Source organism: Mastigoproctus giganteus, chromosome 14 (assembly GCF_048544385.1).
Source record: "Mastigoproctus giganteus isolate SK-2022 chromosome 14, ASM4854438v1, whole genome shotgun sequence".
NCBI classification, from domain to species: Eukaryota; Metazoa; Arthropoda; class Arachnida; order Uropygi; family Thelyphonidae; genus Mastigoproctus; species Mastigoproctus giganteus.
Genome location: NC_143588.1, coordinates 111,675,464 through 111,687,459, shown reverse-complemented (window position 1 = coordinate 111,687,459; position 11,996 = coordinate 111,675,464). Strand labels below are relative to the sequence as shown.

General features: G+C 36.0%; 1 protein-coding gene across 1 annotated transcript; it reads right to left on the bottom strand.

Moving 5' to 3' along the window:
- Nucleotides 1-5,797: 5,797 nt before the first annotated feature.
- On the bottom strand, nt 5,798-11,128 carry LOC150075566 (uncharacterized). Its single transcript, XM_090388554.1, has 2 exons — nt 11,100-11,128; nt 5,798-6,987 (listed from the first exon to the last, which is right to left on the bottom strand). The coding sequence occupies exon 2, from the start codon at nt 6,830-6,832 to the stop codon at nt 5,798-5,800; it is 1,035 nt and encodes a 344-aa protein (XP_090244680.1). The 5' UTR covers nt 6,833-6,987; nt 11,100-11,128.
- Nucleotides 11,129-11,996: the final 868 nt, after the last annotated feature.

Genomic DNA, 11,996 nt, shown 5'->3' with positions numbered 1-11,996 from the left:
ATGGGTTTCCCTCTTCATGTCACAAAAATGTTCAATATATACTGTGGTATATATGCTCAGATACTGTGGTTGGACCAATACTACAAGCAGACATTTAAGGAGTGGAAAAAGATCATTTTTACATCTATATTTCATATTATTAAAAACACCTATATTTTACAATCAATCACTGCTGACTTTTCTCATTCACAACAAATACAAGGGGAATACACAGATAATTTCATTGATTGCTAAACCAACTGATACGTTTTATGTAATGTTTTACTGTACTTCACAATTTCTTCTTTTTTTTTTTAATCTGAAGTTATTTTTCCTATTTGAGATATGAAAAATTGAAAATATTTGGTCAAATACTTATGGGCTATCTCCATGCCAGTGAAATCAGAAATTTATGCTTGAGTTTCTGTTTCACATATTCATTGTACTCAATGTAACTAAAATTTTTTTATATATTTTATTACTTTTCTTTATTACTACCACCTCAAATCAGTAATGCTTGACCTATGAACACCATTATTACTTATTCTCATTGGATACCACCACTGAGACAATACTACTTCACACTTTTTAACCTCTCATCAGTGGGTGGGCAGGTACTCTGGTGTTGCAATAGTGACAACCCAGTTGTGAAGTATAACTCCAAAATATGTGAGAATAGCATATGATGCAAGAAAACAAGCTTATACAGGATCAGACAAAAAAAAAAAAAAAAAAAAAAACCCTTCCCATTTCACCCATCAATTTACTCCAAATGCTTGTATAGTTCTGCCTTGAATTTATTTAAGCTGTCAACTTCTGCCACGACAGATGGAAGTTTGTTCCAGCAATCAACCACCTACTGGCTAAAGGCAAATTTCCAAACATCTATTCTATAACTGACTTTCCTCAAATTGAATTTATATCCCCTCAAGTGATTAATCTGGGCAAGAAAAAGAATCCCATCAGCGTTGAGCATGCTGAAACCATTCAAGGCCTTATACACCTCAACCAGAAGACACTACAGGTGCCTAGTCTCCAGACACTGTAATTTTAAAAACTTAAGCCTTTCTTCATAAGGGCAACCCTTCATTCCACTCACTAGTCTTGGTGCCCTTCTCTGTACTCGTGACATCAGCTCTACTTCCTTCCTAAAATGAGGCCTCCAACCTGTATACAGCACTCAAGGTGTGTCCTGACCATTGCTTTATACAAGGGGATAATCGCCTCCTTATCCCTGCTAGAAAAATTCCTGTATATCATTGACAAAACACCATGAGTTATTCTTGCAACCATCTGCACTGCTCAGAAAACTTGTATGACTGTACAATTACCCCCAGGTCCTCTTCATTCTCTACCACCCCAAGTGTAGTATCACACAGTTGATACGTTACTCTGCAGTTACTGCTACCCACATGTAATACTTAGCATTTCTCAATGTTAAACTTCAGTTGCCACCTCTCGGCCCATCTGCCCAGCTTTTCTATATCCTGTTGCAGTGGCACACTGTCATTAACAACCCTGCCAAAATTTCTATCATCATCCAACTTGGACATTAACCCTGATCTACCTTCATCAATATCATTGATAAATACACAAAACAAAAATGGGCCCAACTTGAATGCTGGCGGACTCTACTAATAACTTTAGTCCTTGAAGAGCAGTGTCCATTGATTGCCAGTCTTCTGCCATTCAACCATCCCTAGCAGCAATTTGCCTCAATGCCACACTGCTCCAATTTGTATAGCAGTCTTCCATGTGTAACAGTATCAAAAGCCTTCCTAAGATCCAAGTACAGTATATGATACCAAAATTATTCTTTGCATCCAGTTCCTTTGTGACCACATCACAGTATCCAATCAGATTGGTCAGAGAAGACTTCCCCTTAACAGACCCATGCTGTGTCTGAACTATAACTGATGTCTAGTCTAGATGATCCTGCAGTGCTTCTTTAACCAGTGCCTCCATTAATTTCCAGGAACAGAAGTTAAAACTAACAGGTCTGTAATTACTTATGTCACCCTTTGATCCTCCTTTGTGAATTGGGGTCATATTTGCACATCTTCAGTTCATGGGTAAAAAAAAAAGTAAAGTGCCGCTATTATCAACCCACTGCAGGATGGAAGCCTCCTCAACAATTCATGCTGAGGGAAATGGACCATAATCTGCCACGCTGGTCCAGTGCGGGTTGGCAGCTCGACCGTATTCAGCAGTCAGGGGCTTGAACCCAGGTCTACTCAAAGAGCGTGTGCTACTGCACTCCTGCTCCTGCCCACTCGGCTACGGAGGCCTCTGGGTACCTCCCCTGGACAAGGAAGCTCTCATAATTAAGGCTAAGGGTTTTCTTCTTCCTGATTGTTTGAAATTGTTTAGAATAAAAGACATTTTTTGGCTAGAGCCTTAAACTATGAAGTAGTTTACTGATATATGAGTTACTTCATTCACATAATTTTTATATGTAGTAAACTACCCAAGAATAAGAAAAAATAGTCTTCTCCATTGGTGAAGCATTACTTATTTGACGCAGTGCAATATCATGGCAACTCGTTGTGGTATTCACAATATGAGATATAATTAAAATGATGCCAATTCTATCTTGGTAGTGTACTATATATAAAAATGATGCTATTACACTAATCCATATGTCAGTAAACTCTTTCATAGTCTAAGGTTCTAGCCAAAAAATGTCTTTTATTATAATACAGGGTGTTTCACTTAAAACCAGCCTTAGTCACTGGCAAAATAATTAGAGAAATCTAGACAGGTGTAAAATTAGATAAACACAAAAAAACTCAGTCAAAAGTAACTTTATTCTCCCCGAACGTGCACAGTTATAAGAAATGCTGGAAATGATGTCCTTGTGCATCTTCTACAGTTTGGATTACATGTAATTATATTCAAGGTGACACGATGCAAAACAGTGACATTGATAGCCTCGATATTATTTTGAATACTGTCCTTCAGTTCATTTATCATGTGAGGGTTGTGCTCATAAACCCTTCTTTTCAAATATCCCCACAGGTAAGTCACACAAAGACAAATCTGGAAAACGCCAGTTGCCACAATCCTTTGTGAACTGTGCGTTCCTGTGAAACTGTCATGAACACGGGTCAGTGATTCACGAGACATGCCACATGTGGCACCATCCCACTAAAAGTAGCAGTTTGCATGCTCGTGTTCTGTTAACCTAGTGTAGTTCTCAAAAATTTGAAGATAAACTTCTGTGTTCACTGTAGTGTCAAAAAATATTGAGCTGATGATTCGATTATCAGAAACCGCACACCATACCCAGATTTTCTGGTCATGAAGCGGTTTCTGATGTAAGTTGCTAGGATTTTAGGCACACCAGTATTGAGTGTTATGAGAATTCACATGATCAGAAAGATGGAACCATGCCTCATCACTCATGAAATAAATGAGTGTTAAGGAGTCACTCACAATAATTCAGACGTTTTGCTGCAGGTGGCAGTAATTCATGGTCACACATCACGTGATAGGGTTTCAATTTCAGGTAATGAAATACATGAAAACAAGAAGTTGGTTTTCACTCTAGTTTCTTGTGACAATTTACTGATTGATTTTGTGGGGCCAGCTAAATTTCTCTTTTGACTGTTCAACACTGCCTCTGCAGTCCTAACAAAATGTACACGATTTCTCTGAGCATTTACAATGGAACCCATTGTTCACCATTTTGCAAGTACACACTGAATAATACTTTTAGCTGGGATGGTAGCAATAGGAAATTTCTCAGAAAACAATTCCTACTTCCTTAAAAGAGCCAGGACGTACATAGGCCTCCCACTATACAAATCCTTTCTTGCACAGATATGGCATTCTTTAAAATATGAGACCAAAACGCCAACTGTATGTTAAACAACACAAACTGAAATGATTTGGCTAAAATTCATTCTTCGAACAACTTCATGTGGGAGTTGTTCAAAAATGAATATCACAGAAGCATGGGCGGGCTGGTTTAACGTGGAACACTCTTTATGTATATTATAATATTAATATTATATTAATAATATAAATAGTATATATGTAGTATGTAATAGAGGTATGTAGGTTTTTATATATTTAACAGGCATGTTACAATAGGTAAAGGTAAAAGCTTTGCTAAATGTCTTCATTTGAAAGGGATAAAAAAATTTAATATTAAAAATACACATGCATTCATCAGGAGTATGTCTAAATTCACTATTTTTTCTTTAATTTATAAATGACTATTATGTGCATGTTCATTGAAAACACTGAAGTTAAGAACTCAATACCTGTATATGATAACTCACACCAGCGCACATTATTGAATACAAGTTAGCATATACACAGCAGCACATATGACAGTGAAAAAATCTAACAAAACTTAAAGATTTTTTATTATGTTGGAGACACAAAAAAAAATGAACAGATAATATTAAATTTTAAGGGCCTCCAGGTGTCAGAGTTATTAGCATGTATTGCAGGCAACATTTGAAACAGTTTCAATCATATTTTTATGATTTTGCTGGAAAAAATGATAACAGTATACTGATTTTATGAATATATGTGAAAATCCATGATGACCATTCTTAAAAAATTATCCTTTGAGGATTATGCTATTTATGTTACAAAAAATCATCATTTCAAAATTAATCTATACAGGACAGTTCCACTGGCCTCAATAGAATAATTTTTAAAAAATTTTAAATTTATTCTTTCAAGGGCAGTGGAATTGCCCTCTTTAGGATAATTTTCAAAACACAGAGAAATGAGTTTTAGAGTTGTAGTAGAGTGAGTAAGTGAGTGTGTGTGGCTACAGTAATAATTGTTGGTAACAGAATCAAATCCTTTTTGCTCTATGCAGTTTTTCATTCTGCATATTTGTGAATGGTATACAGGACTTTTGCCTATACACTACAAAAAAAGGAAATTTGGTTCAAATACATGAAAATTAAGATCATTTTTAAAATTGCAATTTTTTATGTTTGCTTATTAAATCTATAGTGGGCAGCCATGACACACTTCATAATTTTGGCTTTAAATGGATTAATCATACACAAAGCCAATTTGGACTTCTCAACAGGCTGAAAGATATTGTACTTCAGAATTCTATATTCTTTTATGCAGGCCACTGAATAGCTAATTTTGTCAAATAAATCTTTAATAACCATTATGATTAGTACCAATGGAATTAGGTATGAAGTACCAGTATATTATGTCTGTAAGATGTGGGCATTTTACTGTTTGTGGGATGAAAAATTATCAAAAATACATTTGTCTTTGAGAAGTACTATTTATTTCATAATTCAACAATGATGATGGACAGTTCATGGGTAAGAAAGAGTTGGTTCCACACAGCAATTATAAATTCATGTGAAAAGACATCTGGCTTCAATTGCAAATTTAGGTTTTCAGCCCAAGCATATTTTACAGGATATTTTGACACTATATTCAGAAAGGAAACAGTAGTTGTAAACAAAGAACAGGCTGTAATTATCGAGTGATTGGATCCCAATTGGACTAGGATTAAGGCACAAAGGATGACGAATAGGATAATTATGCAGTCTGAATGAAGAAGACTTGATCAATTTGAATTCTTCACGTTTATGATTTTTATTTAATCATGCTTTTGTTTACATGCACTGTCTCCTTTCCATGAGAACTATAGTTCTAAATGTTTATTGTACTACCAAGCTGGAAGAATAACTAAAAATAAATTATGTTCATAGTGGAACCATGCTCTAAAGATTTAAATTTGGGGTAAATTCATACATCCACTTGCATTACATAATAAAATATAAGACTGATGCATGCATTGTCACATAGTTTGCACATAAGGTTTCTATATAGAGTGAGTTTTTAAATGTTTCTTCAGCTTCTTTGAGTGAATAAACGTCTTACCACATGTTTCACAAGAAAAGCATTTCTGTTGAGTATGAATTAATAAATGTTCTTTCAGATCACCTGATCTTGAAAACATCTTGCCACATGTTTCGCAACAGAAGTGTTTCTCGTGAGTGTGAACTAATAAATGTCTTTTTCGATTGCTTGAATTTGAAAATGCCTTACAGCATATTTTGCAAGAAAACTGTTTCTCCTGAGTGTGAACTACTAAATGCGATTTTATATCACCTGGTCTTGAAAATGTTTTACCACATATTTCACAACAGAAGTGTTTCTCATGGGTGTGGACTAATAAATGTCTTTTTAAAGTAGTCGAATTTGAAAAAGACTTGTGACAGCTTTCACAAGAGTAGGGCTTCTCCTGAGTGTGAACTAACAAATGTTTCTTTAGTTTACTTGATTCTGAAAATGCTCTACCACATATTTCACAAGAAAAAGGTTTCTCCTGTGTGTGAACTAACATATGTCTTTTTAGATCACTTGATTTTGAGAATGACTTTTCACATATTTCACAGGAGAAGAGTTTCTCCTGAGTATGAACTAGTAAGTGTTGTTTCAGATTACCTGACCTCAAAAATGTCTTGCCACATATTTCACAAAAGAAAGGTTTCTCATGAGTGTGCACTATTGAATGCTGTTTCAGGTATTTTGGGTAGGAAAATGACTTGCCACATATTTCACAAGAGAAGGATTTCTCCTGGGCATGTACTAATAAATGTCTTGTTAGATGAAATGAATGTAAAAATATCTTCCCACATGTGCCACACATCAAATGATTCTGTTGGTTTTGAACCAGATCCTTCTCCCCCCTTGCTTTAATCGATTCATCCCTAGAGAATGGCTTTTTAACATTATACTGTTTACCTGTAACCTCTGATTGGGGATTTTCCTGTATTTCTTCTACATTGCTGGGGAGAATAATTTCTTCTATCTCTTGTGAAACATCTTGAGTTACAGTTTCATTAGCAGACATTTTTAGATTGTTAATCTCCAGAGCTGTTGAAAATTACTGGCTGTTCCCATTGATATCAACAGTTTAAACACATTTCTATTATTTTCTTGTTATGGATGTCTGCTTCTGTTTCCTTCAACATTAAGTGGATTAAGAATTTATTCCCCTAGTTTGACCTGAAAAATAAAAATAAACAACAATACATAAAAATGATGAACAATAGTACCTGTACTCAATTATTCAAATAATAAAAATATTTGGTCAATTTTATATATACTTAACAAAACTAGCAACACAGAGGATGTCACAAGAATCTTAATAATAACAATCTTAATAATACAGCTGCATTTCTTAATTTTGAAAAGAATTTAAGAAAGTGATAACTAAAGGTCACTTTTTACTATGGTGGCTATTATGTCCCTTCTGCAAGCCATGCATGTTCAATGAGTAATAAAATTTATAAAATAAAACCTCCCATAAAAGAAAACGTAAACAGAAGTTCGAACAGAAATTACAAAAATAATTGCACAAGCAGCGTTTTATAAGCTGAGGGATCCCATCTTATCAAAAAAAGAAAGCCTAGATGAACAAAAGGAAGGATAGAGAATTTGAATAACTCCTAAATCCTGACACTGGGCTGCTGTAGTAACAGCAGTACTAATGGAGGCATGTGATGCAAGAAAGCAAGTGTATGAGCATATGTAGCATTAGACAAAAAAAACCAAATTTCACACATCCATTCCCTCTAAAAGAATGTACAGTTCCTCCTTGAATTTATTTAAGCTATCAATTTCCACAATGACAAATGGAAGTTTTCTTCAGCAATTAACCATCCGCTGGCTAAAGACAAATTTCCACACATCTATTCTACAACTGTCTTTCCTCAATTCGAATTTATGCTCCCTCAGGTTCATAATCTGAGCAAGCAGAAGAATCCCGTAAGAATTCTGTGTTCAACCCATTTAGTAGTAGTAGTAGCAGTGGCATGTGATGAAAGAAAGCAAGTGTATGAGCTTATGCAGCATCAGCCAAAAAAAAAAAAAAAAAAAAAAATCACACCATTCCCTCCAAATGCCTGTCCAGTTCCTCCTTAAATTTATTCAACCTATCAACTTCCACGACAGATGGAAGTTTGTTCCAGCAATTAACCAAAGCAATTAATAAGGCCTTATACACCTCAATCAGATCACCTTGCAGGTGCCTAGTCTCCAGCCACTGAAATTTGCAGAACTTAAGCCTTTCTTGGTAAGAGGATCCCTTTGTTTCCCTCACCAATCTTGTTGCCCTTCTCTGTACATGCTCAAACAACTCTCCAACCTTCCTAAAATAAGGCCTCCAGACCTGTACGCAGTACTCAAGGAGTGGCCTGACCATTGCCTTATACAAAGGGATAATCACCTCCTTTTCACTACTAGCAACATCATTGACAATGCCCCATGACCTACTCTGGCAGCCTGTCTGCATTGTTCAGAAAACTTCACATCTGACTGCACAATTACTCCCAAATCGTTTTCATTTTCTACCACGGTTGGTAAATTTCTCTGGGGTTATTTCTAACCATATGCAGTACTTTGTATTTGTCAATGTTAAACTTCAACTGCCACTTCTCAGCCCAAATTTTCTAGGTTCCGTTGCAGTAGCACACTGCCATTACTGTCATTAACAACCTTGCCAACCTTTGTATCATCTGCAAACTTCAATATTAAGCCTGATACACCTTCATCAATATCATTGATAAATATACAAAACAACAGTGGGCCTAAAACCAAACCCTGGGGGACTCCACTAATAACATTAGTCCATGAAGAGCAGCATCCATTGATTACCACTCAACTTTTACAAAAAAATCCATTGTAGCAACTTACCCTTAATACCATACGGCTCCAATCTGTACAGTAGTCTTCATGTGCATATAGGTGGTAGTTGACTCTCATCGTCCGGTGCAATACCACCACTTTGCTTATTGGAAGTTTGAAGTGGTGAAACCCATGTTTAGTCTCTAGAGCAAAGTTTCTGGCATTCCCTCCATACTTCTCTTTCAACCCATGCACGGTACTAAGTACGATAGGTTTTGATACCTTTTGTGTTTGGGGTTTCCATTAAAAAAAAAAAAAAAAAAAATCAGTGTCTGTAGGGACTGTAGCCCTATGCTATACATTTCAATCAACAAAGAATGAAGACCTGCAATTTAAAAGATGAAGAAAGCTTTGACCTCAACTATTATATACACCTTCTGATGGAAACTTAAATCATAGAATTTCAGAAACAAAACATCTCAATGAAATTAGCTATTTCCAGGATGGGGGGAGGAGAGGGGAATATATCCAATATAAAAGAAATGGACTGTTTACTCTATTCTACAGGAAACAGATCTCCAACCACACAACCAAAGTGACTTTACCAAATAAGCAGGATAGTTCTATCTCCAGTGCAAATCAGGCAGAACTCCAGTTACAAATACCAGGCAAGGCAAGCAGCAGACTCAAGATCTACCCTCTGCAACAAAATCAGAGGTCCAGAGCTGATATACTCTCTCAAGGTACTCCCTGCCGTCCACCTTTCTGTTTAGACAAATGGCACAACTAGCAACACAGAGGATGTCACGATGATTCAGTAATCACAGCATCATATAAACAGCTCCCATCCTTCAGACCAATCAGGAATTAAAGCTAAAGATCACCTGCCCTCTTTGTTCATAGGATTGTGGAAATCAGCAACCCTATACCAATCTTGTTTTGTCTTTATATACAACTGCACTACATCATATATAAGGGGTTTCCGAAAAGTAAGGTTACACATTTTTTTCCTTAATAATGGTGAAAGTGAATGAGATGAAACACGGTGGACAGACAGACCTGTTAATAATGTTCAAAAAGACTGCCAGTGCAGTGTTGCAGTGCTGTCACCTCACAGCAGATTCCAGTTGCAAAATGGTGGCTACTGTGCGAGTGTGGTCCGAAACAGGTGTTCGTGAAGTTATTCACATATTGAAAATGGCGAAAAGGTGATGACAAAGAAGCAGGTGTGTTTTTGGTCAAATGAATTCAAAGTGGGCCACGCTGACATTGAAGATTGACATCAGGTGGGCAGGCCTTCATCGAACAAGACAACATTTCACGCATTAAGAGCATCGTTCTTGAAAACAGGCAAGTGAAACTGCGTGAAATTACACAAATAGTGAACGTAAGTTGACTGTTCACGATATCCTTGGCTTTCGAAAGGTGTGCTGCAGCTGGGTGCCTGTACATCACTGACAAGACCCTATGAGCTACTCTAGCTGCTTGTTTGCATTACTCTGAAAACTTCATATCTGACTGCACAATTACCCCCAAGTCTTTTTCATTCTTCTGAGTATAGTACCACACAGTTGGTACATTACTCTGGGGTTACTGCTATTCTTATGCAGTACTTTTCTAGATCCTGTTGCAGCAGAGTATTGTCATTATCCCCAGAGGCTCACATCTGGTGAGTATGGGCTTGGCACACCCAGGGTCCTGAGCTGGATATCATCATTCTTCTCTTTCTTGGTGATTCCTTTCTACTCCTCTCTCTCTCTTTCTCTTTCAGGGTTTTCATTCTCTCTCTCGAACTGCTCGGGAATTTTTTTTTTTTTTTGGCTGGTGCAGCATAAGCCTCAGGTTTCCTTGCACCATATGGCCAATAATAATAATAATAATTACTGTCATTCTTAAATTTCAAAGTGTAGGTCTGGGATTTCAATTATTCCAAATTCACAGTATTAGGAATATGTTAAATGTTAAAAAAATAAACTGGTTTTTGAAATTAAAAATCGCGTTATTTCTGTAATAAGACTAGTAAATACTTTTTACAGAACAGTCAAATATATATACAGGGTCCGTCACGTAAGTTCCAGGACTAATTTCTTTTTTTTTTTTTTTTTAACTGGCAGCTATTTGTTTAATTCAAGCACATTCGGTGTCCTCTTCCTGCATTTCTTGACTGTTGTCTATAATTTGCATTATTTTACCGATTGCTCTTTAGAGGCCCAACATCCAACTATGCACTATTAGCTTTTAATAAAAAATAAATAAATAAAATAACGTAGCACATGCAAATAATGTTAAGAAGTTAAAAAAAAAAAATCTCTAGCAAGGTCAATAAATATATATCAGGGCTCGAAAAATCACGTTTTTGCAGTCCGTTTCAAGTCAAAATTAGGTCCCTATAACGAAAACAAGCACTTAACGAAGACCATATCTTGACGATTGGCACCAAATCTAGCTTTGCATCAATAATTATCATATGAAAGCAATGTGAACTGACTTACCACATTTATTTATTTACTTTATTTTTTTTAAAGTCCAACATAGTATAAGTACCAAACTACTACATATCTGCATCACATTTTGTAGTGAAAAAAAAAACACCACTTTTACCACCAGAGGCGCTGCACACAATGCCTTAATAGCTAGTAGAAAGAGAATATACGAGCACAATCCTTAGAAAAAAATAGAGTTAGAGATTTAATTGGACACGTATTTTCATTTAACAATACAAATATAATAATGATTAATGATAACCGAAGTAAATAATATAAATATCACAATAGCAAAAATCTCAAATAAATACACAAAATATGCGAACTACTCCAAAAGAGATGTACCGCGAAGTAACATGTGATTTTGTTATTCACATCCCTAAGCATGCAACAATGTGAAGCGAAAATGAAAAATACGGAAAAAGATTGAACACAAGACATTTCTACAACATAGCCATTCGAATCTATGCAACTTTAATTCTCACAGTTCGACCAATTCCGTCTCGAGCAACGAAGTCAACAGTAATTTCAAAAATTTTAATTCCGATGGCTACTTTTATTCTCTGGCTGCACATGGTTACCAATATAAGCTTTTAAAAATAAGCAAAATCTATTCCTAGAACAAGGGAATGATATACAGGAATTTTTTTTAACAGGGATAAGGAGGTGATTATCCCTTTTTATAAGGCAGTGGTCATGCCAGGCCACACTTTGAGTACTGCATACAAGTCTGGAGGCTTCGTTTTATGAAGGATGTAGTACAGAGAAGAAATAGTACAGCAAACAAGTACAAAGAAGGACAACGAGATTGGTGAGTGGAACAAAGGGATTCTATAACCAAGAAATACTTATGTGATGCAAATTATAGTGTCTGGAGACCAACTACCAGTGAGGTAATCTGATTCA